General features: G+C 39.7%; 2 protein-coding genes across 2 annotated transcripts in view; one reads left to right on the forward strand and one right to left on the reverse strand.

Moving 5' to 3' along the window:
• LOC120637894 (protein crumbs-like) overlaps positions 1-27,948 on the forward strand; it is a 64,033-nt gene that overhangs the window by 26,084 nt on the left and 10,001 nt on the right. Inside the window, 20 exon segments of the mRNA XM_039909951.1 lie at positions 2,943-3,154; positions 4,165-4,354; positions 4,821-4,917; positions 5,652-5,803; positions 6,519-6,638; positions 7,469-7,585; positions 7,702-7,844; positions 8,215-8,428; positions 9,924-9,995; positions 10,526-10,654; positions 15,689-15,780; positions 16,310-16,519; positions 16,978-17,119; positions 23,654-23,761; positions 24,168-24,290; positions 24,869-25,017; positions 25,578-25,773; positions 26,695-26,881; positions 27,104-27,283; positions 27,637-27,859. Coding sequence (XP_039765885.1) covers positions 2,943-3,154; positions 4,165-4,354; positions 4,821-4,917; positions 5,652-5,803; positions 6,519-6,638; positions 7,469-7,585; positions 7,702-7,844; positions 8,215-8,428; positions 9,924-9,995; positions 10,526-10,654; positions 15,689-15,780; positions 16,310-16,519; positions 16,978-17,119; positions 23,654-23,761; positions 24,168-24,290; positions 24,869-25,017; positions 25,578-25,773; positions 26,695-26,881; positions 27,104-27,283; positions 27,637-27,859 — 3,056 coding nt within the window.
• LOC120637895 (nitric oxide-associated protein 1) lies at positions 17,754-23,014 on the reverse strand. The gene is made up of 4 exons (XM_039909952.1): positions 22,263-23,014; positions 21,571-21,776; positions 19,213-19,330; positions 17,754-19,002 (listed from the first exon to the last, which is right to left on the reverse strand). The coding sequence occupies exons 1-4, from the start codon at positions 22,857-22,859 to the stop codon at positions 17,818-17,820; spliced, it is 2,106 nt and encodes a 701-aa protein (XP_039765886.1). The 5' UTR covers positions 22,860-23,014; the 3' UTR covers positions 17,754-17,817.

Genomic DNA, 27,948 nt, shown 5'->3' on the forward strand with positions numbered 1-27,948 from the left:
CGGACCCGCCGATTATCACGGTCAAGGCAAAACTAATAGTCCTTTGTACCTTTAAAATACCTCGCATTAACGACTTAATAAAGTTTTTATACAACTCCAAAAGAAATTGCAAAGTAATTGGAAAAATCGCAAGATCGATGGGTTCAATAAAACGTTTCGTCAGAATATTTTTAGATATAAAAACTTCATGTTTTTTGGTCATATATATCTCTATGCTAAATTTCAATTAAAAGTAAGTATATAGTTGTTATATATACTAATAATTTGATGATGATTTCTCTTAGTACACTAAGGAGTCGATCTAACAAGAATTAATAATTTGCATTTTTTTTTCATTTATATGGCAACCAACACATTCTGAGTTGGTTGATGCGGGTGTTATTTCAATTGATAATATTTATATTAAAAAAAAAAAAAAAACAAAGTAAAAAAGTAAATCCGAGGGAAAAGGTATACATGCATTGCCTTATACCTGAGTTAGTTTATGGGTCAGCATGTATTACTAGACACAGGTAAAACTCAGGTCACCCTTCGGAAAAATAACTTCACGTCACTAGTTACCAACTACCGAAACCAATATTGTAATAGGACAGAATAATCCTACTGCATTCGATCACTGTAAAGTGGATGATATGAATGGGTGTTAATGACATGAATTATAAATACCTACTAATAAGGAAGTAACTAAGTATTTATAAAAAGCGTTAATTAATCAACTCAAAGACACATTCTGCGGTAAATAGTAAAGTACTTTTAAAAGCGTAACGTAGCGGAACGGAGGCATCAATCTCGTACACGGCAGCGAGCCGAAACTTGAATTCTTGACACGTTGAAAAAGTAGTAAAGCAGGAGTTAGTTTGCGCTTGCTACTCCCTGGCGAGGAGACGACCACTTTTTCCTGATATTGCAATTATCAGGTGCCTGCTTTAGTGAAGTAAGGCTGATTATATTTATTTTTTGTGAAATAAAACGCGTTTGGAATAACGAGTATTCGATTCGCAAATATTTTATCTCGACAAATTCTGATCTTGTTTAAAAATAAATTTAGTTATGGAATAGAAATCCAATAAGAAACGTTCAGTTTATGTGGTCGAAATCTTTTTAGAATTGCATGGATTAAATTATCATTATATTACCGGAAGAAAAGTCGTTGATCGCATATAAACTCCTGGCTACGAAATAACCCCGAGTCGACGGGAATTGTGAGTTCCATCGAACTGTTTAACAAACTCCTTGAGCCAGTTAGTGGCACGTTATCTCGGTTGAGGCAAAAAAAATTGCTATGCGGTGTTTCTGTCAGTATCAATCAAGTAATCAATTGGGAAGTTGTCTTTAGCCCCCGTGCCTTGAAGAACTTATTAGCGTCAGTCCTGTACATTACAACTAAGATATATAAATAATCATTAAACCCATACATTAGAGCAGCGTGTGATAGTGATAGTCTTTGAGAAGTATCTCCTAAGGGAGTAGGGGCTGTGCCTAGCTATGGGACATTAATAGGCAGAGGAAAGTGATGACTGAACTGTTTCACCTCGCGAAAAACAGATGGCAGTTTACGAAGGTGACTTCCAGCTGAAGAATCGAAAGATAACAAAACACAAGCCTGATGAAAAGCATATTTAGAGCGTGACAGACCTTAGACTACGATCAGTTGAAATATGATCTCAGTAGTTCCGCACTGAAAAGTTTATAAGTCGAGCCTTGGCGCTTGGAACCCGACCTTTTCATTAGCACTTTTCTCACTCGCACTCTCTAGGAAGTCTTCATAAATGATTTTGTACCTACAACTCTTCACGGCATAACTGTGATATCACGTTATTTGCAATTAAATGTGAATATTTCGCAATAATACTGACCGCACTCAAGCGTGACGTCATAGGTTATATCCCGGACACGTCTACGAACGTGTGTCAGATGGAAGTAATCGCAGGGTTCAATATCCCCGACCCTGGATAAACTTCAGTTCCTACTTGCTTACTGTTCTGGCCCGGTATAAAGACCTCATTCCGGACTTTTGGCCTGAGGGCATTGTTTCCCGCTAATAAACGGGCCTAGACACTTTTTATAGATGCCCTTTAACTATTTCTGCTTTTCAACATAAGTCTAGACTAAAGATAAATAAATAAACAACGAAAGAAATAAAAGTATTTATAACTTGTAACACGCTTAATGGAATTTATGGTCAATGTGAACACAATTGAAAATGCAATAACCTCCAGCCTTCAAAGCTCCGCTCAAACCTTTTATAACCTTTAAAAATCTTTAGCATTTTTGCGTTAAACACTTATTGCGCTTATGGAATGTACTGGTGCTCATACAATGTCATTCTATGCGTACATAGGAATATGTATTTTATTAAATGATGTATGTACATGTTTTATTTTTCATTTTATACCATAAGAGATCTTCTTCGAATATTATGGAGTTAAATTTGAAAACTCTCTTCATTAATCTAATAAATACAAAAATTAAAGAGCAGCTAACTAGCATCTGCCCACGATTTGGTCCGCGTTAATTTCGGGGTTTAAAATCCAGGATGGATCCAGGAGGATGCAAGCATATTACTCTGTGCAAAATTTCGCCTACCTATGGATACCTACGTTATTTTTTTAACATCCCACGGTAAAGGTTCCTGGGCGGCTAGTAAGGACAAGAAATACCTAAAGTTAGTCTCCGGGATGCAAGCTATCTCTGTACCTTGTTTCATCAAGATCGGTGCAGCAGTTGGACCGAAACAAGCAGATAAACTTTCCCATTTCCTCCGGCTTAGTTTGTTATGGGCTTAGAACCAGGGCGCGTTTGGAACCCTCGTAGCTGTAGGTTAAAGTTGTTGAACGTAGTTATAAGTTTTATAAGGGCCCGTGATAGGCCTATATGAATGAAGAAAATATGAATTTGACAGATTAGAAGTATATAAACTTAGCGATGTACTCGTTCCGCAGGCGGCGAGCTGTTCTCGCAGCGGTTCGAAGGCTACACGCTGTACGTGACGGCGTTGTACGAGCAGGTGGTGGTGTCGTGGGCGCGGCCGGGGCAGGCGGCGCGCGACGTGGCGCTGGGCAAGGCCACGCTGGACAACCGCTGGCACTGGGTGGCGCTGCGCTACCGCCCCAACCCGCCCTCGCTGCTGCTCGAGGTCGATAAGGACACACAGGTGAGACGCCGCGGGCAATCCCGTGACGCCAGGGTACCGTCTCCAGCGTCGTGTAGGGTCAATTCAGTTTTACATGGCGTTTTCGAAGTGAAAACTTCTTTAGGCGCGTTGAGGTGCTTTTGGGAGAACAAAAATTATGGAATACGCGCCATCGTCATCGAACGATTTTCATGTGCTACATGTATACCGTGTATATATGTACAAATAATTTTTTCTTATAAATAGATAGCGATCTGGCGGTAGAATTTAAAGAATCTAAATGGGTTCAGCTCAAATATATATTATATATATATATATATATATGTATATATATAATATAAAAATACTTGACCTACCAATGCATACATTTAAAAAATGGGTAAAAACGCATCTAGTACAGCGAGGTTACTATACATTTGATGAATTCCTCAATGACAAGGTAGAATGGAAGCAGCCAGCCTCGCTCTCATCTCCCGCAAGATAGTAAAATGATTGTAAATGTTGATGTTGGAAAAGAGCAACTACTGAGTTTCTTGCCGGCTCTTCTCGGTAGAATCTGCTTTCCGAACCGGTGGTAGAGTCACTACAAACATACATACTTGACGTTTCAAAAGTGCTTATAAACTAGGCCTACTTGAAATAAATGAATTTGAATTTAAATATATATATATATATATATAAGTAAATATAACCCGCGCACTTAAAGAATCTATGTACTTATATAAAATTGAAACACCTGAGTGACTGATACATCAAGTATTTCAATTCAGTTCAGTTTCGCACAGCGTAAACTGTTATATTTTTGGACTGTACGTTTCTTTTATGGCAAAAACACGCTCTAAGAATGGATTGTCTTCTTAGACCCAGGGCGCGTTTGGAACCCTCATAGCTTTAGGTTGAAGTTGGCGAACGTAATTATCACGTATGTATGAACGCTTTATAAATGCCAGTGATAGGCATATTTAGTTTTAAGTTTACATATGTAGTTATCGCCTTCATCTCAGTACCATGTGATGTGTGTGCGTGCGCAGGTGATATCGAACGTGACGTGGAACCCCGAGCTGCTGAGCCCGGGCGCGCTGGAGGCGGGCGGCGCCGTGGTGCTGGTGGGCAACCTGTTCAGCGGCTGCGTGCTCGAGGGCCCGCAGCTGGAGTTCCACGCCGCGCACGTGCTGCAGGCCAGCGCGCGGTTCGCGCCCTGCCCGCTCACCACCGACGAATGTGAGCGCGCTCGCCGCACGGAGACACGGCCACTTGTCGAGCCGAACTTCCCCCACGTCTTGATTTGGCGGCGGACTTCTGATAGTGGGACCTATTTTGTTGTACAAAATAAAAAGGATTGCGCTACTTTTAAGCCACTTCAGAGCCTTCCTTTAAAAATGAGGAGGATATCTATTCGGATGTTTTTGCACGCTTCACCTGTATCTATATTTGTAACCGACTCCTTTGGACTTGATTTTGACCCTCTTCAAACGGTCTGGTCAATTAACTAATTTGATAAGATTATTCGATTTTTCAATTTGCAAAATAAGATTTTGGTTAATTTATATATTTTTAACTATACTTATAACCGCTATATCTTGATGCCCTTACTATTAAGGGCATCAAGATATAGCGGTTATAAGATTGCTTAAAAAGCAATTCCGTGGATACAGATCGAAGTTATTCAAACCTGCTTTAATTTCAGGTAAAGACAGAAAAGACGTTCTAAGAATACCACCCAAGGATTACTGTTATAACGAGCCATGTTTGAGGCACGGCACCTGCATATCTAGACATGACAAGTAAGTTGTAAACAATGTATCTGGACTTTAATTTTCTTTTAAAATATATTAATCGTAACTCCTCAACAACAATCATGCTGGAAATATAGTTCCATAACAATTCTATGCCAAAGAGAATAACGATCTAGGTACGGCTCATTCCAATAGACTGATCAATGAAGTTCTTTAACTTTTTTTGGGTTTTTGTAATTAAGATAATTCTCTCCTTAAGCTTATTTAGGTATTTTACCAAGTTCTATCCATAAAAATAATAAATAATCTATATATATATAAAAGAGAAAGTGTGTGGGTATGTTCCGTATAGGCTCCGAAACGGCTGGGCCGATTTCAATTAAACTTTCAGGGATTCTCCGGATTGACCTGGCGAGTAATCCTGTAAAGTTTGGTGACGATCGGAGCACTACTATTTTTGCAGTTCAAATACAGCTTTTATTTACTATTATGATATTCTATTGTTGGGTGTACATGGGTGTAGATAATGATCTTTACCTGCTCGAGAAGAGAATGAATACAGATAGAAATAAATGATTTAATATATTTTGAGACTTCAATTAAAAATTTAATGATGTAAGTTTATTGTTTAAATTATTATTATTAGAGTATAAAATTAAATAGTGAATATTAAATGAAATGGCGGAGTCCCAGGAACATTTAACTCCTTCATCAATAAATAATAAGACTAACCGCCCTTCTGACTTTAGCCCTGTGGACTGTGTATGATGATGTCGTTGCAGATATGAATGCCACTGCACGGCAAGGTATACGGGAAATAACTGCGAAGTGGATGCAGGCGACCCTTGTGCGTCTCAGCCCTGTCAGAACGATGCGCGCTGCGTCGAGGACTCGCGGGGGGACTATACGTGCATTTGTCCCTTGCACTATCATGGTAATTTACTATGTGAGATTGTGATACCAAAAAAAAAAACCGGCGTTTGTTGTATGCTCCTATTGACCAGGGCTCGTCTAAATAAACGAACGTATTTATAACCATCACCTCATAATAATGGAAACATCTTTATATATATATATTTCTTGTGTGCGTGTGTATGTCATTGAACTCCTCCTAAACGGCTGGACTGGCGTTTGGGTGGCACCCTGGATGGTTTAGATTCACAAATCAGCCCGACAGATGGCGCTGGGCTCCGCTAGTATATCTATAAACGCTTCATAAGTTGCTGTGGATAGGCCTACCTGAAAAAAGTTTTTAATAAATATTAGACCCTCATATCGTGGTTCATTCATTCACCAGCAGAGCTTGTAAAATTATTTATTCTTCTCAGTGCCTTCACTGCATAGTATTCATGAACAAATAGTTTCTTCAATAATATTATATTTAACATATCATGATTTAAAGGTATACCTATGATTAACAATATAGCCAACTCTTTACACGCAACTTTTATATTTTAATCTTACGTAGGCTTTTGACTATATGTTTCCTGATTCTTTATAGATAATTTAATCCTCACATTCTGATATAACGTTCTTTTATGTACAAAACCATTTTTAACTAAGTTTTGAAGGATTAAAAGTTTATGGCGTTATGCAAGGAAGTCAGTTAGGTCCATTGTTTATAACTACCTATATCGTTGCCGCGACAGGCACGTACTGTGAGCTGGAAGAGTCGCTGGACCCGCAGTGCGTGGCGCAGCCGTGCCGCAACAACGGCAGCTGCAGTGTGCCGCTTGGCGCCGACGAGTATGTGTGCGACTGTCCGCCGGGTGAGTCGCTACGTACTCATTTATCTGATCTTGATTAATCTTTATCTATGTCGTATTACAATTTTTTATCGTTACCATTTTATTTATTTATAACAAAAATCACACTAATAAACCAACGACAATTATTTAATTGTACTACCGCGATAATTGTAATAAAAATTTCATCAAACTGTACGATAGTTTGTGATTATAATGTAGTAATAGAGAATTACTTTAAGTTTTAAATATTTAAATTATTATATTAAAACTATTTCAACGATATTACAAAATTAGAGTTTGAGTTCATCTGGGCTTGGTCTGATGCAGCATTAAATGTTTGTTTTTAAAAAAAGCACAATGCCTCTGCGCCTGACAAGACGTAGGTTTAGTTTCACGTAGACTCCAAATAGTTAGTAGTAGTAGTAAAGCTTACGTGACAGAGTTCTTCCGAGGATTTACTGCCGCCAAGCATCATTGCTGTGTTCCGGTGTAATTCTCCTCATAGCCTCATGTGCCTCTGTGCCTGTGCACATAGGCACATGAGGCTTAACACCTATGCCTCAGGTAATGGACATAGGGTGGCACTTTCCAGGGCTGATCCCTCGCATACCCTGCTTAGTGTTGCTCTGTTTACAGGCGATAAGTTTATGCTTACTATTGGAGTGTGAGATTTTCTACCTACGTTTATATATTCGATCGCGTAATTAACTAAGATTTATATGGAATCGAAAGAGCGCCATCTAGTGACAGTATGGTTTCCCACTATTGTACCTAGGTGGCACTCAGATGGGTCATCTGCTCGGTTCGCCAATGATAACTATAAATAATGAAAGTGCGCTGTGTCCGCGCAGGCTACGCCGGCCGCAACTGCGAGACGGATCTCGACGAGTGCGAGAGCGGCGCCTGCCTGAACGGCGGCCGCTGCGTCGACGCCGTCAACAACTTCACCTGCGACTGCGACGGCACGGGTGAGCGGCACAACCACGCAGCTTGCGACGAGACTTGCATAGTTTCTGATATTATGTCGCGTGATGTTCATTCACATTCACGCACCTGACAGTCAGCTCTGACCCTGTCCGCACAGGCTACACGGGCGCGCGCTGCGAGACCAACGTGGACGAGTGCGAGGAGGAGCGCGGCATCTGCGGCCACGGCGCCTGCTACGACACGTACGGCGGCTTCGTGTGCGCCTGCCTGCCCGGCTACACCGGCGAGCGCTGCCACAAGGTGACTCCCCGCGCACCCACTTGCGAACTTACCCGTACAAGGCAGAAATTTTTGCCGTACGAGGTTTAGCAAAATACGTTAAATATCTACATTTACCTTATTTTGGATTAGTCTACTTTTTGTATGGAATCGCCAATGACATGTGTGTAATAAATATAAAGTGAATATATTTTTTACTTTGTATACTCATTGTGAGTATCGACGCGCAAGCATAGCCGAATCGGCCTACTGCACTCATCGCAGAAGTCGTCGTCGTGCATCGTTAGGCTGTTACAGAGAGTGTACGATCAACCGGGACTGAGGACACTGTCGGTGGCCCGTTTTCGCGGAGTCTTAACTAATATAGCCACGCACTTGGTTGTCGCGACAGATGTCCGCGTGCGCGTCGGGCCCGTGCGGCGTGGGCGGCGCCTGCGTGGAGGAGAACAACGGTGCGGGCTTCCGCTGCGTGTGCGCGCGCGGCCTGGCGCCGCCGCTGTGCGCGCCCGCCACGCCGCCGCCCGCCGTCGCCGCGCCCGCGCCGCCCGCCACGCCGGCCGCGTGCGCCGACCTGGCGTGCCCGCCGCGCTCGCACTGCCGCGCCGGTGAGGGAACCATCGTATATACTATAATAGCCATATATTTATTATTCAAATAAATGGATACAATAGTGCTGCACCCTTTTGATACAAAGATGATGATGATGATTTAGATGGCCGATTGGCGTGGGTTCAATTCCCACAACTGGAAAATGTTTGTGTGATGAACATGAATGTTTTTAGTGTCTTGGTATTTATACGTATATACGTATATCATGAAAATATTCATCAGTCATTTTAGTACCTATAATGTGTGTTATATTATATTTAGTATATTTATTTATTTATAAAAGGTTATTTCAATCCTAATTTTTAACGAATATACTAATATACACTTTTTAAATTATAAAGAATTAGGAATTTATATTTATGTGTGCGAGTGTGTGTGTGCGTATGAGTCTGCAAGTGGTTATATCAAAGACTCATATGATACAGCTCGAAAGAGCACAAAGACTGCTACTAAAAGTTAGCCGCTTTTTACCATATTATTATTCCACAACGTCATTGTACCGTGAAAGTAAGGTACTGACGGTACGACAATTGTTCATTTTTAAACTTGTTATGAGATATCATATTCAAAATAAAAATAAAATTAATAACATAGGAAAAAGGCGACATTATCAAAAATTTGCGACTAATAAATTTAAAACTATATTTACACATAATTTTCCATGCTTTCTGGGGAGCTATCTTTATAATCAGGTAAACAAAAGACCCAATATTGATAAGTTAAACATACATAATTGTAAAACTCGACTATATGACTGGTTAAGTGGGCTAAACTACGATGAGACTGAAAGCATTATTCAGATACACATATGCCTAACACACACACATACCCACACACAGTCACACACACACACAGCCACACACACACTCAAACACACTCACTCACTCACTCACACACACACACACACACACACACACACACACACACACACACACACACGCGCGTACATGCATGAAAAACTATTACTATTCATTCTAATAAATCTAAAATCTTTGCATAAGTTAAATCTTCTGTTAAAATAAAGAAATTCATTATTTAAAATATAGAACACAAAGTTACTCTTACTTGAATTTAAATATTACCGAATAACTGTGATTATAACATTACTTAAACTATATTATATTCATCCTTGTATACTTTATCCTGGGGAAAGGGCCTGGTGGCTTGAGATACAGGTTCTACCTAGTTCAAGCATCAGTCCCCACATTATAAATGTGTAACAAAATAGCCCGTAAGCAACATTATATTGTACTCGTACTTATAAGTAATGTGGAGAAATAAATAAATCATTAATTCATTCATTCATTCATTCATATCAAGCTTGTGTGCGCGTGAATATACAAATATGTAAGAATGTGTGTGTTTTTTGCGTGTGTATGAGCGGTTAGTAAGACACATATATTACTTTTCCACATAACATGAAGATATCTTATCACTCGGTGCTACTTGCGTCTGCCCTCAATAGTGCTAATCGAAATGCCTAATTTGCAGGAGTGCCCGGAATGGTGGCCGGAGTGATGGTATCCAAGCAAGTGCTGTGCGTCTGCGATCTCGGATATTATGGTAAGCGATTCAGTATACGTGTAGGTATTACAGAAATAATTAGTTTATACGGTCAGTGACTTGCACAACGCTTTGTGTTCACTTTAAACTTTTAAAGCTAAGTGTGTCTCGTAAAATGCCACAAAGGCCTTTTTCTATCCCATTATTATGAAAATTAAGCGTAATTGTACTCTCTACGCACGTTTCGCTCCGACACCGGAAGATGTTAACTTTACAATGAATTATTGTTAAGTCAATGTCTTAAGGTCCATAATATAACATCATTTTACAATTTAACAATCATTGTTCTACGTTGTGTGAGATGACAGCGGAGCGGCTTGCTTCCAAGCAACGTTTTTACTAAGAAATTCATCAATAGTAAACCTCAATGGATTAAATGTTTTTTGTTACATTCTTTAAACTTTGTTGTTGAAACTTTAAACTGAGTTGAATCTAATATTAACTTCGGTATCTTGTTATAAAAGCCCTACAAATGCTTTCTGCATAGTTTTATAGTTGGTAAGCTTTTCAATTGTGGTCCGCGTTCGCAGGCGCGCCGGGCCTGGCGCCCAACTGCACCAGCGCGGAGCAGGCGTGCGAGGTGGGCGTGTGCCTCAACGGCGGCACGTGCCTCAGCGGCACCGACCACTTCAACTGCACCTGCGTGCCGCCCTACAAGGGTGAGCTGCTGCTGACGTGCCTTCGTCTAACGGCACTTAATTACAAGCTAACTCATAGACTATATGCTACTGAAACTGTCTTCTCCTTCCTCAAACAGCGCGATGTACATACTCTACAGCATCATTATATTCATGTATTATGTAACTATTATACAACAAACAATCCAAATATTTACAATCACAAATAAATGCGTATAAAAATACAGAGTGCAAGGTGTGAGATTTTTTTATCTACGTTTACTTATTCGATCTTTGAGGTTAACTAAGATTTATAAAGCGCCATCTAGTGATAGTGCGGCTTCTCAGTATTGTGACTAGATGGCGCTCCTTGGTTATATAAATCGTATTTAACTTTCACGCGTTCGAATAAGTAAGACGAAGTTGCGAGAATTAGCTAGTTTATTATATAATTTTTAAGTAAATATCATATTTATATATTATACTAGCTGTTCCCCGCGACAACGTCTGCGTTTGAAGTTGTTTTTTGTTGTGGCATTAAATATAGTTTTAGATCTAAAAAAAAATAAAGTATTCAGTATCGTTAAGCCTTAAATGAGGGGTTTGCTGCTGTCCGCTGAAGAGTTCTGTGCTCTATCTCCAACCACAGTTTAACACCACCTATAGTACAAAAATAATTTAAATTGGTTATAATTTGTCGGAGTTATGTTGTAAAATCGTCAACCACTTATCCCCTCTTCCAAAGGAACCGAGTTTAATGTCGGGATAAAAGTATCCTATATTACTTCCAATACTTCCAAGAATATGGGTACGAAGTTTCATGAGGATCGGTTAAGTAGTAAAAGCGTAACAAACAAACTTACATTGACCTTATAATATTAGTAGGGATTTATATTGGTAGTTACTTGTTTATTTAGTTACAAGTATTGTTGTTGTATACGTATTATATATATTTATTTAAGTAATGAAGTATTTTTTATCGGTATATGTATGCACCACCATGTTCTCTTCGACATTGGTTGTGAGCTACGAAACGATAAGGCCGCCAAATTGTTTACGTTGTTTTGTTATACTTCTCTTTTTTATGTACTTTTTGTAGTGTGCAATAAAAGTATATTCATTCATTCATTCATTCTAAACGTAGGAAGAAAATGTCACACTTTGCACTTAGAACTATTACTCCGCATTATTATATGACGCTTTCAACTTCACTATCCAATTCCGGTTGCGCTTGCACTGTTATTTAGACAGTTTTACAATATTTTATAGTAAACAATTGATTCGTATTGTCTCAGCAAAGCAATTTATTCTATTTACTAATATAATATGTTAATTTATATATATGTGTTGATATATTTGCACAGTTGCGAAACGTTTGGACTGGTCCGTAGAGCGCGGGCAGCGGCGGTCGCGGGCGGGCGGCCAGTAGTACTTTAACAGTTTCGCACGTATTGTTAGCATTAAGAAGACTTAAGGATTAGTGATAAGGTACAGGTGCCCGGCGGTAGTGGATGTCGCCTGAATGTGCCTGCCGTGTGTCCTAGCTGTCTGTGGTATACGCTGTGTCGCGCGTCTGTCTCAGAGCCTTAGGGTCCGCGCGCCGAGTGTCGAACTCCTCCCGCATGCTCGCGCAGTTTCACGTGACAACCAAGTCAAGTTACCAGTACCCTTAGTACAAGATTCAGGGAATCGTTTTCGAGTATTCTTATGTGTAATGAATTGAATTAAGAACATACAGAATAATAATTCAGCCATTATTGTACGCAGTGCATTGTGTCCGAAAACCGTGAACACAAAACAAAACGCCCCGCGCACTTCTCTCTTTACACCCGTGGAATGTTGCTAGCTCACAAACATTTTCCCATTTTATGCTGAACGCTTAGAACATTGGAGGGTAAATCATTGCTGTCAACTGCTAAACGGTATGAAGAGACTAACCGTTTGTTCGAGAAACCAATCTAAAGTAGAGTGGTTTTTATGCTTCAATAATAGGTTCCTGTATGTTTTTAATTCTGTGATTGTATTGTTTTAAAGTTCAAATTTGTTTGCCAAGTAATTTGCGACTCTAAAATGAATAAAATAAGGTACATTTTACTTTGACGGTGTAGAGTTTGTTATACGACGAGAACGAATCTTGTACGAAGGCCACAGTCTTTTAATTGAATGCAATCATTTCCTCACTTCTTAGTGTATTGGGTTAGGTATGTTTTAGTAATAGTAAAAAAAATTGTTGTGGGCTTCTTCTAAGACCAGCAGAGCTAGGATGCGCACCACGAGATGATTATCTCTACCTATTACTCGTATTTTTTTCTATAGAACTTAACGAGATAATGGGTAGACATAACTCTCTCGTGATGAGCATCCTAGCTCAACGGGGCCCTCCTATCTTTGGTTTTACGTTGATAAATGTAGTTATCGCCTCACAATAATGAAGCATATATAAATTAATGCTTTACTTGCTTTATAAATTTTAAAACATACGTTACACAAAACTTCATGAAATGTTTGTTTACAATAAGATGATGTGAAGAAACGAAGTATCTTCATCTAATTCCAAAAGAGTTGTTAATAATATGTAAGCTAGATATTGGTTTCTTTATTCTAGTTTTCTCAACCTTTTTCGACGAAGAAAGGTTGTTGCCCAAAAATAAAATGAAAAGCTCTCTTTCTCTCCTCTCTATCTTTCTGCTCTTTCACCGGTTACCGGCCCGCTACAGGTCGAGGGTCTCCTCCCACAATGAGAAGGGGTTAACGCCGTAGTCAACCACGCTGGCCCAGTGCGGATTGGTGGACTCCACATACCTTTGAGAACATTATGTAGAGGCATGCAGGTTTCCTCACGATGTTTTCCTTCACGGTCAAAGCAAGTGATATTTTTAGTAACCAAAAACGCACATAACTTGGAAAAGTTAGAGGTGCTGGGATGCGAACTCGGCCCCTACCCACTGCGCTGTATGACGTTTTCTGATAAGTCAAAGTCAATTAACCACATTCGTAAACTTAAAACTAAAGCTACGAGGGTTCCAAACGCGTCCTGGTCTAATAAGAAGCCCACAACAAACTTAGCCGGGTGTTTTTTGTTTTTTTGTTATCACCATCTCACAATGTCATTTTAAATTAATAGAAGAGCAACCTGGTGAGAGCAATAATTTACACCCAAGCTTTTTTATCGATTACGTAGTCCTTTATACTATAATAGGACTTTTCTATAAGCTTACGTTTAATACAAACTTTGAACTTTTTCAGAGACATCTCCAAGATGTCAATTGGTAGTTTATTGTAGAATTGTATGCAATTTCCTTTAAACGAATTATGAATTGTATGTAACCTAGTATATTGCACTGTAAGTTTATTCTTACTTCTAATGTTTAAATTATTGCAGTCACATTTTTTCTTTAATTTAGAAATGTTTTTATGAACGTACATTAAATTTTCAAATATGTACTGACTATACACTGTCATTATTTTAAAATCTTTAAATTTATCTCTCAATGACTCTCTCGGACCCATTTTGTAGATCGAACGATCTGCGATGCTATGATGCTGCGTAACCGATTAGGCTACAAACCAGTTTAGCTTATAGTCGCATAAAATAAAAACAAACTCTATTTAGATTAGACAAAGTTGTAAATTTGGTGTCGTCATGGTAACACTTACGATACGAAGACTTTCCGTGGGAAATGAGCGAGCTTGCGAACGAAGTCCGATGCTCAGTCTGAACAGACTCTTAGCCAACCTAGTAGAAAAATAGAGTGAATGTTTTATAAGAAAAAGATCTAGAAATTACAGCGAACCTGACTAAGATTTTTGACAGTTGCTAATCAGTCATCGCCTGTCCTTCCGTACAAAAAAGATTTTGCAGGGACTTTTTCTCGTTATAATGACAGATCTGTAGGACAGATTAGCATCTGTCACGAGAACTTAGTCTTGCCTGTCTGCAGATGACGCCGTATTATGTGAATTTTGTTTATTTAGCCTCTCGTTGTAATGCTTTGTATTGAAATAAACTCAGTGTTGCGTTTTGTTTCCAGCGTGCATGTGCTTTTATTACAAATATGTCAGTTATTGTTTTTTATTTTCGTAAAAGTTGATTCACGACACACCATGCGCGGCGGGGTCTATACGAAAAGCACAGAACTAGAACAAAATATATTTTTTTGCCGGATTGCAATTACTTGTGCTGCATAAATAGGTATTCAACTAATTTGTAAAAATATATAATTCAATTTCATATAATAAAATTAACCTTGCAGCTTGCATTTCATTACACTTAATTAGAAATCAAAATAATTTGTAAAAAAAACATCTTAGAAGAATGATTTATTAAACTACGATTAGATGAGCAAAATATGATACACTTTCAAAGATGCTAATCAATATGAATTAATTTTCATATTTTTAAACTAGAGTTAACTAGTTATAGAAGTATTGGGCTGTAAGCTTGTAGCTCTATACAGATGTTAGATAACTTTAGCTCTGTGCTATTCTCTGTTCAGGCGCAAGAAAACCTTTTGACAGTTCCGCGTCGCCCTGCACGGTATATCGTGAATCATTCCTTATTGTTTAGTTAATAACATTTAGTTTTAGTGTTACCTACGTAATAAGTCCTAAGATAGCAGTATTAGCGTATTAGCGAATTTCTGTTTAGTTTGTGGATGGAATTTTAACAGATTTACTAATATCCACCCAAATCTTGATACAATCTGGTCTTTTAATACAAAAAGAATAACTATCTTCAATTTCAATTTATTCAAAATAAACAATATTTAAAATAAATTTTATTATATAAAATACACTCAAACTGGGCGCAGCCATTTTTTTTTAAATGAAATGATTTTATGAATTTTAAAGACAACTTTGTTTGATGATTCTAAGACATAATTTTTTAACTGTATTGTATGTATGTAGTATAAAGAATATCTCGTTTAACTTTATTTATTTGCTTTGAGTTAACGAACTTGTTTTATTTTTTAAATTCTTAAAACATGCATTACATTGAGACGTCCTGATAATATTGCTAATGCCATATGCTGGTCAGAAGCAAGGCACTGTGCTCTACCCGCTCGCGTGCCGCAGGTGCGTACTGCGAGCTGGGCCCGGCCGGCAAGGCGCTGGCGGAGCGCTGTGCGGCCTCGCCCTGCCTGCACGCCGTGTCGTGCCGCGACCACGTCAGTATCCTACATATTTATTTATTTTATTTTTCCGTACACCCAGCCGTTGACAATTTCTTTGTTTTAATTATAGCTGCCATTGTAGAGTCGCTACAAACAGACTGACTTGACGTGCCTAACCTCGGTCTACTTGAAATAAATTATTTTTAATTAGATTTTAATCAACTCGCTGCGTAAAACAGACGTACCTGTACATCTTCACATACACAACATAATAATTGTACGGGAGCTACGGTGGTACGCTCGACCTTAACAATAGGAAGATCTTCTTCGAAGCGGGTGATCTTTGGAAGTTGTATATGTGGTCAATCTTTGTGAACACTTTGTGAGCGCGATGCAATATCTTTGTGGCGCCATCTAGTTTGGTAATGCGAAAAACGCTACAATAATAATGAATGATACACTTGTCTTTGTGTAACTAACTTAGTCGAGTTCGCCATTGCGGATGGCTCGAAATGTATCCAACGTGGAAGTGGTAATGAAATATTGTAATATTAGTTTAATTTCGCGATATGTCCCCCGGCAGGCCAAGGGTTTCCACTGCGAGTGCGAGGCGGGCTGGGCGGGCGCGCGGTGCGACTCGCCCGCCGCCGGCGCCGACGACTGCGGCGGCGGCTGCCTCAACGGCGGCACCTGCCGCGCCGACGCGTGCGACTGCCGCCCGGGCTTCGGCGGCGCACAGTGCGAGCTGCCGCTCGACTGCCGCTCCGCCGCCGCGCCGTGCCCGCCCAAACAGGTAGCACACCATTTTTAAACTCCTCGACTTTGCTTCTTTTTTTTCCTTTATTTGATCTGCAGGTACTTGAACGCCACTAAATAACAAGAAGCGTATTTTGCAATTTTCATTTTAATAGTAATTACTAGATCATTATCATCATATCAGGTCCACTACAGGGCACGGGTCTCCTCGTACAATGAGATGAATTTAGGCCGTAGTTCATCATGCTTTTCCAGTGCGCATTAGTGGACATCACTCTCCTTTGAGAAATCATACAGGTTTACTCACGATGTTTTCCTTCACCGTTAAAGCAAGTTTAAACCGCAAATAACTTAAAATATTTGAAAGTGCTTGCTGAGTGACATACCCCGAAAGTGAAGCCGAAATCTTAATCACTAACCTATTTAACTTTAAATGCGCGCCCAGCTGTTGCGCTGGTTGTCACCGCGTAGCCTGAAGTCGTGTCCCGCCCTCAGGAGTGCGTGGAGCAGGGCGGCGCGTGGCGCTGTGCGGCGGCCGCGGCGCACTCGGCGTGCGCGTCGTCGCCGTGCCATAACGGCTCGTGCCTCGCGCTGGACTCGGGCCTGTTCCGCTGCCAGTGCGCGCCCGGCTACAGCGGTGAGTGGCGCGTTGGCACTGCGAGCTGGCATGCGACCGGTCTGCCGAGCAGCCGCATGCCAGTAACTCGCAGCGTACGGACATATCTTACGAATTGCGTCATCACATCAACCCTTTACTGGCCCACTACGAAGCGCGGGTCTGCTCCCCCCATGAGAAGGGGTTAGGGCGCTGGCCCAGTGGGGACTGGTGGATGAATAACGTGCGAGTTAGACATTAGTTCGCATCAGAGTTACTTCAACATTTCTTGTTTTTGCTCGCCTACCGCCTGACAGAAACTCGCACGCATCGTTCGGACGCGTTCGACAACTAGCCGGTGTGCCTACGCGCGTTAACAGTATTTAAAATAGCCCCGGATGGTCTTATACAGGCCTTCTGAGGATAATATTAGATTTACGTATATCTAACAGAACAAAAACACCTATGGAATTGTTTTTAATCCATCATAATTTGCGGTTACATAGACTACTTACAATTACACTCCGCCTTTAACACTGTCGCCAGATCTTAAGATTGTGTAATGAGTTTTCCTATACTAAGGTAAGGAAAACGTAAACCTAAAAAGAACCGGTAGAAGTTCGCCTTTATTTGAATTAAGACAATTCTGTTTCAATCTTGAATGCAAAAAAATAAAAACGGGCATACTTTCTATACTTTATTACACTTAAATAATAACGTAATACTAACTTAAGAGAATGCTACAATTTATCACCTTCATACACTTTACCAACCATGTAAGCTGGTGTGCCTAGAATCCTCTTGCCTTTTAAATTAATGGAATATGGTAACACGGAAGGGTGCCGTTTATGGATACCTCTCCCTTCGGGCGTCCAAGCTGCTATGGAACAGTGACTGCCCTTCTTGACAGTAACAGACACCCATCCTATGGAAGACAGGACTATATCACCGCAACAAAACTTAGGCCCTTCTCCAGTGAACTCATACTGTTTATGCTTTAACCCAGGCCAATTTCTAAGCCTTTCTTGACCCCCTGAAGGAACAGCAAACAATTCTGTACCAATAAATGTCTCGTAAACTTCGTGAGCATTTTCAGTGTTTACAACAGTCACCGGAAGGTTCTCCGAGCAAAAAGTCGTAAAACGACAAGGCTCGGTGCAGTCTAAAAGGTCAACTCGCGCCAATCCACCAATAAGAATAGTCATACCCTGGTGCAGGTAGTATGTTTGAGGTCTTATCAACTTTTTTGGAATGGTCAATAATAGCTCTTCAGTACTTAAAAGTGATAGAACTTGATCTGGATGAACTACCCCCGGAGTATCATAGAACCATTTGCTTTTCCTGAACAGTTCGTGTTTTTCGTCTAATGTTGTTAATTTTTGGCGTTTTTCTGCAAAGTTATCATCTAAAACTGAATGCTCCGAAAATGTTCTGCCGATATGACATATCAAGGAAGGCGGTTCAATAACTTTTTTGCCAGATATTTGGTCATTACGTATGTCATCTTCTACCTTCATTAATTTTGCTTCTGTTAATAATCGATTACTTCGCATACGTATTTTCCAACCTGAAGGTCTGTTTATAGGGAATTTCAGAAGGTTCAAAGTAGTTCCGGGCCACCTGCTGACCGTCGCTCTCTTCACTATATCAACTGCATGAACTTTACAATAATCAGATTGCAGGAGGGCATTGAATAATGAACTTTTCCCCACATTGGTACAGCCTACTAGAAAAACATCACCTTTGTATAGCCAAAGTTTGAACATAGCAGAAATCAACTCTTCCACACCGAAGCCCGTCTTAGCTGATATCAGCGCTACATATTTAATATTTGCTTCGCCTAGCTTAGTTTTGTTGATTTCGCTAAGAACAGATTCCTTGATACGCTTTAGGTAGCCGATACTGTCGCCTGGAAGAAGATCTACCTAAGGAAAGAAAAAAATTGTCTATTTACTTTATTTTTTGACTGTGAATGCTAATTTCTATGAATCTGGAAACATCAAGGGGAGCAATATATTATTCTCAGAGATAAAAACAGACCGAATACTGATAGTACAAAATCTGCATGGTAACCAAGCCTCTATAATTATCAAAAGACATTATTTGTTCAAATTATAATTTCTCATCTCTCTTACCTTGTTGGCAACAATAAAAATAGGCCTATCAGTGCCAATAATGTCAATTATTCCAGGCCAGATGGAGCAAGGGAAGTCAACCAGGTCCACCATTAGCATCACCAAAGATTTCACATGCCTGCAAAAATACATTATAATATTACAAGATTATTGTCCATTTACTAGATGAAAAGTGATCACATCATTATATCTTGTTGTAACAGTTCATTTGAGAGTTAGTTTCAGCATGCTACTACTACTACTACTGCAACTTATATGTAGAGATATAAAAAAGGCTTTTTAAAAAAAATGCCATATACAGGATGTTTGGTGCATCGTGTGCCAAATCGAATCTGATGATTGGAGGGGTCTTTGGCTATCTCTTCAGCCCTCGTAAAAAAATCTTGCTCAAACGGTTTTTTTTATACTGATTTTAAATTGTTTTTTTAAAAATTGTAAAAATTCTACATTTAAATTTTAATAAAAAATAAAGTTGTTAAGTATTAATTAATTTTCTTTTTAATCTTTAATTTGTAACGTTTTACGCTTCTTTTGAAACTAGAATTACACGCCAGCAACATCTAGTTTTTGTTTTACAGCCCCGCAAAGTTTTTTTTACGTAAAAAAATAAGCTTGAACGTCAACTTTCGGTTTTAATAAAAAAAAAACTAAAAGTGATCATGTTCTTCCAATTTTTTTAAAACATCTCTGGACTGTCCCCTTTCTAATGGTGTGCAATATGCCATGAAAAGTAATTAGTAACATCACTAATTTTCAAATTTTCTAAACTTGGTCGCAATTTTCTAATATTCAACAGGTGAAAGAAAAACAAGGGTTTGCGTAAATAACACTCACAATTCACAAGGCAGATGACATTTTCTGTCTCTTTCATAAAGTTATACGCCCGTTGTTCGTTTAAACAGGCAAAAATAAAATGGCGATAATTATTTAGAGTTCCTGCAAAATGATCTGCCGGAATTATTGGCCGAGGTGCCCGTGTTTAATGAAGATGTGCCCATAGTATTTCAAAATGACGGCTGTCCCGCGCATTGGCGTTTAACTGTGAGGGAATACCTCGATAATGTGTTCCCCAATTCGTGGATTGGGCGCGATGGGCCTATTGCATGGCCTCCACGTTCCCCAGACTTAACTCCGTTAGATTTTTATGTCTGGGGACGTGCCAAAGAGCTAGTATACGCCACAGAAGTCCCAACGAGGGAGGTACTAATACAACGCATAGAAGCGGCCTTCGGTACAATTAAGAACGAAATACGGCTTCGGACTACAACTGTAACAATACGTCAAAGATGTCGGGCCTGCATTCGAAACAGGGGTGAACAATTTGAGCAGAATTTGTAAAAATTATGAAATAAATGTTTCAAATGCAATGTATTATTTTTATTTCAAGTAAAACCTACGAAATTTAAAAATTTTACCTGCTTGTGAGTTTTATTTACGCAAAAACTTGTTTTTCTTTCATCTGTTGAATATTAGAAAATTGTGACTAAGTTTAGAAAATTTGAAAATTAGTGATGTTACTAATTACTTTTCATGGCATATTGCACACCATTAGAAAGGGGACAGTCCAGAGATGTTTTAAAAAAATTGGAAGAACATGATCACTTTTAGTTTTTTTTTTATTAAAACCGAAAGTTGACGTTCAAGCTTATTTTTTTACGTAAAAAAAACTTTGCGGGGCTGTAAAACAAAAACTAGATGTTGCTGGCGTGTAATTCTAGTTTCAAAAGAAGCGTAAAACGTTACAAATTAAAGATTAAAAAGAAAATTAATTAATACTTAACAACTTTATTTTTTATTAAAATTTAAATGTAGAATTTTTACAATTTTTAAAAAAACAATTTAAAATCAGTATAAAAAAAACCGTTTGAGCAAGATTTTTTTACGAGGGCTGAAGAGATAGCCAAAGACCCCTCCAATCATCAGATTCGATTTGGCACACGATGCACCAAACATCCTGTATAACATGTAGCGGTGTGCATAGAGGGTATGCACAGGGTATGCAGATGATATAAAATGAATAAAATCTCCAGCACGAGTTATAAATATTTAAGGGAAGCTTTTTATAACTTTCACAATGCCTATCCTTAAGTTTTTTATAACTCGTACTGGAAATTTTCTTCATTTTATTTCATCTGCATACTCTCTATGCACACCACTGATGACGTATATATATATATATTATGTATAACATTATGCTACAACCTATATGAGCCAATATAAAATACATGATAAACTTCCTTAGTAAATGAGGAAATCATGTTCCAACATACTAAAACTTCAGCTTTATAATAATAGTATGAGTGCAGTGTAATAGTAAGTAGTTACATTGAAAAGCAGTGGTTCAGGAAAACTATTTACCTTATTGATTTAAGAAGTTTTTCATACTCTTCTGGCTGTACGGTCACATCCAAAGCAATGTTATACTCTTGTAGAAAATGGCATCGCTGGCATTCCATGCTTTTTAATTCTTCAATCTCGCGATCCTTGAATAGCTCACTAGGTAAATAGCCTGGTATGGCAGGGTCATTGCAGTGTAGGAGAGCCCCACAGCCACCACATGGTACCTGGCAGAATACTCTAAATTAAATATCTATTTACACGCAAAAGAAGTATCTGTTTAGGCAAGCTAGTTTATCCAAGCTTTCAAATTGCCTAATTGCCTTAGAGAACAAGAAGTACTAGCTCGAAAAATGTTGAATTCTTTAAACATACTTATACTATTACTGCCTCTATGACTATTATTTATCATTTATCAACTATGGGGTCATAATGTTAAAATGAGTTTGACCAATAGTTAGAATGTCTCTCTCTGAACAGCTGTGGGAAATTATACCCTGAGGATGATGACAATGGTAGTGCCATGGTTTTTTCTTTTTTAGTACATTAGGCGTAAATGTCAGAGGGCTAGATGTCCTTTTATTGTATCTCTCTCAGTTTACAACTCACATAAGGTTATCAAACAGGCTATGATTAGGGCTGGGGTTACAGGCAACAATCATTTTAATATGTTAGCTATAGTACTTTTTTATATAGAATTCCTACTAAAATACCTGACTGACAGCTACGGTAGAATCTGGAGTACCATAATGCTTGCACCACTCATTTTCTACAACCTCATCATCACTTTGCTCATCTGTAGAAGCTAATTTTGTGTCATCAAAATGCTCATAATTTGTCATCCATTTCTGTATATTTGACCTGTCAAATTCTGTATCTAACCTTGGCTGTTCTTGAGATTTTAAATCTTCTTCATTAATTCTAACATGAGTTGTCTTTGCAAAGGGCAATTGAAAGCTTTTTTCCGGCTCTTGTACCTCGGAGACAATTTGGTCATCTAAAACTATTTCTTTATCTACATAATACTTCAATGACAAAGGTAGAGGAGGCAAACTTCTCTCGTGCAACTCTTTTGATTCAACTTCCTTAGCTTTTCTGATGGTTTTCACGTAATATTTATAGTAGCCCAACTGTAACTTCTCATGTTCTAAATACGAACTGAACACGATTTTATCTTTATGCTGTTGTAACAGATGCTTGAAATCCTTATTTTGTAATGGTTTATCACTTTCTGTGGCCGTAGAATGGTTAAAACGGGTCGAGATTCTCCTTCGATATAACCTCCAAACGTTGCGCATTGAATATAACATGTTGCCTTTACTATAATTGTAGAGTCTCCATACTCAAATTATTAAATTAGATAAAGTTAAAAAAAATAACATTGTTTCATAAGTTTACAGTCTTTTCTTGTTTAAAATATAAAATGTATCAATGAACAAAATATTTCGGCTTGTAGTTGTTACACCTTACGTTGACATTTCATTGTGTCAAACTGACGCGTACCATAGACAAAATTGAAATGTCAATGTCATCAAAATATAAATGGTGTCTTTACACTTTCCGATGCGTTATCGTTACCGAATGGCGATCCGATGTCGTAGCTATACTTTTTTAAACGTTCCACGTTGACGTGGATAATACATATGGTAGATTTAAAAAGTTTTAATTAAAAACTGACTAATTTCTTTGGAAAGGCATTACGATACATTTTCGCTAGGCGGTATTGTATTCGGTCGAAAAATTTTAGCTAAATTTGCAATTCCTTTTCATCTACAAATATTGGCTAAAATACACAATTTAAGTTATAGTACCCTAAATTACCCAATAACAATAATTGTGGTAATCATTATTAACCAGCTAACTATATGGCACAACAGGGAAGTGTGGATTGGTAGAGTTAACATGCCTTTAAGAAGTTTACGGCAATCTCTCAGGCATGCAAGATGATCAATCTCTAGATCTTTTAAATCATCGTTAAAGCCTAGCCTAGTGATATTTAATTGCTTAAAACGCGTATTTAAAAATGTTTGCATTTACTTACAATAACTATCAGGACAAACACATTCAATGTAACCTAATGTTGTCCTAATATTGCTGTTCACAGGAAGACTCTGCGAGTTTGACGTCGACGAATGTGTGCTAATGCCAAATATATGTATTCATGGACTGTGCATCAATGGGCAAGGATCCTACCAGTGTTACTGCAAACCAGGTCAATATATTTGTCAGATACCTGCCATTATTATCAATATGATACAGCGCCTTCTACATTTTAATGACTTGATTAATGAGCGATGAGAATGAAACACAAACGCTATTTTATGCGCTGTACGAAATCTAGTTGCTGTAACACAAATACTGGAGTATTCGTTTAATCTTTGCAGTGGTTATGCTTGCTTGGTTTTAGGAAATTTGATGTGCTGTTCTGATTTAAGTAACACACGAGTACCTAACTCGTGTGTCAAAACGGAAACTTATTTCCTATATCCTAATTTTTATACCCACAACTATGTGTTTGTTCTTGTGTTTTTTCTTAATTGGTTAAGTTACTTTCATGCGTAGGATATGGTTTTCGAGTAGAGAAAATACTTTTTTTATTTAAAGCTAATGTTTTTCAGGTTACACTGGTGACAGTTGCGATCAAGACATCGATGAATGTTTGTCATCACCCTGTAAGAACGGCGGCACTTGCCAAAACTTGGAAAACAACTACGAGTGCACCTGCATTGAGGGATTCGAAGGTACATTATTACTAACATGCGCTCTTACCAAAGTTTTAGTAAAAAAGTGGAAGTAGAATAGAAGGGTCATTGGTAATGACTCACTTTTTTTTTTTCATTATATCGCACATCCGTTCCTTTTATAATGGAAGATATCAAAAAGAAATGAAGGCGATTACTAAAAATACAAAAGCTTCCGTAAAGCTTCCTAGTTTGACAACAAAGAGAACCCCTTCCGTTTTGTTTATTTTGTATGGGCTATAATTTAAGTGAGGGAATGCGTGATCGCAGCGATTTATGCAAAGGTTGCGGTATTAAGTCGAAGCGGTACGAGGTAAAGTAGGGCTCTGCTAGCGATTCGTCTGAGACAATAGAGCTGGCCGATTTGGGGTTTTTGAGTTTTGAGTTGCCAACTGGTTGGGTTGCCAACAAAACTCTTAAATCGAGAGCGGTGGTTGTATACTCATCGGAATGACATATCGTCTCGGAACCGGTGATGTACTGTCAGAAAAATTATTGAATAGAGTAGAATTTTTTTTAAAATTTTTAATATATGTAGCTTGCGCAAGTCTTTACAGGCATAAATATTTTTTTTGAAGGCAAGGATTGTTCAACAAACATCAACGAGTGCGCCAGCAATCCGTGCTCAGCGGGCTCCACGTGCGTGGACGGCATCGCGAGCTACAAGTGCGTCTGCCAAGAGGGCCTCAGCGGGCCGCATTGCGAGATTAACATCGATGACTGTGAAGTGAGGGTTATTATATTACCTAGCTATTGTTTTACTAAGATAAAAATTAGCCTATGTTATTCCCGTTATTTCACCCAACTATATGCAAAAATCGAGTCGATTGGCTAAGCAAAAGATAGAGCGTAAAGTAAGGACACCAAAAAAACAAACTTTCGCATTTATAATATTAGTATGGAATTATGGATTTGGCCTTTTTAATTCGTGACCTAACTCTCACGTCTACTGTGCCTCGAAACGCTCAAACGGATGGAACTATTTGCGTTTCACCTTTGTCATTTTTATCATTGCACTCTTTCTAAAAAACTACTGAGCCGGCTTGACCAGTCGTCTGGGTGAATAAACCATATTTATTTTGGATATAAAAACCAATACCTACTATATCTACTACTATCTATGTATTACTACTTCTTTCGCTGTTTCTGTTTTTGTTATATTTTAAATGTTGTGGTATACAAATAAAGAGTTTAATAATAATACCTACCGTACGGACTGTGAAGTAAAAGGCACCGAGCGCTCTGCGCGAGTGTCTGGTAGCGCATCTCAACGCAGTGTTGTCGCAGTCGCAGCCGTGCGCGCATGGCGGGCGCTGCACGGACGCGCTCAACGGCTACGCGTGTGACTGCGCGGGCACGGGCTACACGGGCGCGTCCTGCGAGCTCAACATCGACGAGTGCGCCTCGCAGCCGTGTCGCAACGGCGGCTCCTGCTTCGACGACGTCAACGACTACCGCTGCGCCTGCTACGCGGCCTTCACGGGTGAGAGTCGCAGCACTAGCCGGCTAGCATGGCCCAAAGACAATAATGTATCCCGCCAATATATTTACGGCGGGAAAGAAATGTGTTGTTCTATTGCTAAAGCAGGGCAACAGGGAAACGGATAAGTTTACCCCCGTTGAATGTTACACGTATAATTATTATTTCGATTCCTTGGACGCACGGGTTCGGAGGGAAGATAAAGCAGTGCCAGACATTTTAAACTTTTCCTGTGGAGAAAAATGGCTTTTCCCATGCTTGCTGTGCAGAGGAGTCAATTATGTTTTATTAACTATGTGTTGTCGTCCTTTGAATAACCGTAACTGTTCTTCTGTTGGCATATCGTAGATTTCGAAGTGTGTGCAATTATCATGATTACTCTAGTCGTGATCATTGCACGCTATTTACCCAAATTTAGTTTAATTATTCATTTTCTTTTTCTAATACATTTACCAAATAGCTATTTATATCGAAGTTGTGCGTTTTTAATTGAAGGAATTTAAAATATAACTTTCTTTAATGTTTGAGGATCCCGAGGAAATCTCAGAGAGCCTGAGAGTTCTCCATAACGTTGTCAAGAGTGCGTGAAGTCTACCGATCCACACCTTGCCAGCGTGGTGGACTACGGCCGATACGCTCCTCTTTTTTAAGAAGAGCCTGTAGGGCCGTTTTATTCTTACATCTCTTAATTACAAAAGTTTTAAATAAGTTAGTACACAGTTATATACTTAAAATCTACATTGGTAGTTTAATTCCTCAGTAACTTTTGTTGTTATTATATTAGGCCTTTACTCTTCTCGAGTAAAGGCATCACCCAACCTTTTCCGTTTTTCTCTTTCATTGCCTCTGTTCATCTAATCGTATCCATCCCTCATACCGTGCGGTTGGTGTGCGTGGTGGGTGTTGATGTCGGTCCCGTCGCAGGCAAGAACTGCGAGACGGACGTGGACGAGTGCGAGAGCTCGCCGTGCAAGTTCGGCGGCGTGTGTCTGCAGCGCAGCAACGCCAGCCTGTACGCGCGCGCCGGCGCCGCGCCGCCCGTGGGCCCGCAGCCGCACATGTTGCTGCCCGACCACTTCTACCAGCCCTTCTCCCTGGAGAACGCCAGCGGGTAACGCTTGCACTGACGGATATCTTTTACACATTCCACCCCAAGCGTGTTTTGGTTCAAGTAACAGTTGACAAAGATAGACCAAAATTAATTGCAATATATAATTTCTTTATAAAATCATCTCGTTTTACCATATTCCGAAATATTTATTTAGTCGAGCTCTTCGTAATGTAAAGAGCTCCAGTTTCCAGTGCGACGGTGTTATAAGAGCTTTTCGTGCAGGTACGAGTGCGTGTGCGTGGCGGGCACGACGGGCGCGCGCTGCGAGGTGAACGTGGACGAGTGCGCGTCGTCGCCGTGCCGCCACGGCAAGTGCGTGGACGGCGTGGGCGACTACGAGTGCGAGTGCTTCGCGGGCTACGAGGGCACGCACTGCCAGGACGACATCAACGAGTGCCTCAGGTAATCCCGCTTCTGACGCGGCCGCTTGACCACCACAATGACTTCCCTGCATATTTGATGCCAATTCTTGGCTAACTATCCATCTCTGTTCGAAGAAAAAACATGCGAGGCAGTCTTTTGGGACTGCCGATAAAAGTGGAATCTAAATCTATATTTACATAGTACGCAAATAGCTAATGGAAAGCTTTCTGTGAAGATAACTCGAGTTTCATGATTTTGGTTCACCCTAAAAGTGCTCAGCGTGCCGAAAGTTTTCTCTTCAAAATAAATGACAGCTTCTGTTTCATTGGTGCGTGAAAGGACCAACAAATGAACTCGCTCTCACATTAATAATATTTGTATGATCGGTGCAGGTACACGCCATGCGAGCACGGGCGCTGCGACGACCGGCGCGCCTCGTACTACTGCTTCTGCGAGCTGGGCTGGGGCGGCCAGAACTGCTCGGTGGTGCTGGAGGGCTGCCGCGGGGAGCCGTGCCGCAACAACGGCACCTGCCTGCCGTGGCTCGTCAACGAGAACGACCACCGGTTCAACTGCTCCTGCGCGCCCGGCTACTACGGCACCACTTGCGAGAAGGTACGGAACTTGGCCTGCGCTCTCCAGAAGAACGCTATACATTCCGCGGGAACAATATCGGATCTTACTTTTGACTCATTTTTAACTCT

The sequence above is a fragment of the Pararge aegeria genome, chromosome 4 (genome assembly GCF_905163445.1).
Source record: "Pararge aegeria chromosome 4, ilParAegt1.1, whole genome shotgun sequence".
Classification (NCBI taxonomy): domain Eukaryota; kingdom Metazoa; phylum Arthropoda; class Insecta; order Lepidoptera; family Nymphalidae; genus Pararge; species Pararge aegeria.

What these genes read in the sequence shown, in the direction of transcription:
- LOC120637895 (XM_039909952.1), bottom strand. Translation starts at nt 22,859, where the DNA reads ATGTTATATTCAATGCGCAACGTTTGGAGGTTATATCGAAGGAGAATC. An exon ending in CTACCGTAGCTGTCAGTCAG is followed by an intron (nt 21,777 to 22,262) that starts GTATTTTAGTAG and finishes GTATTCTGCCAG; the next exon opens with GTACCATGTGGTGGCTGTGG. An exon ending in TTTTTATTGTTGCCAACAAG is followed by an intron (nt 19,003 to 19,212) that starts GTAAGAGAGATG and finishes TTCTTTCCTTAG; the next exon opens with GTAGATCTTCTTCCAGGCGA.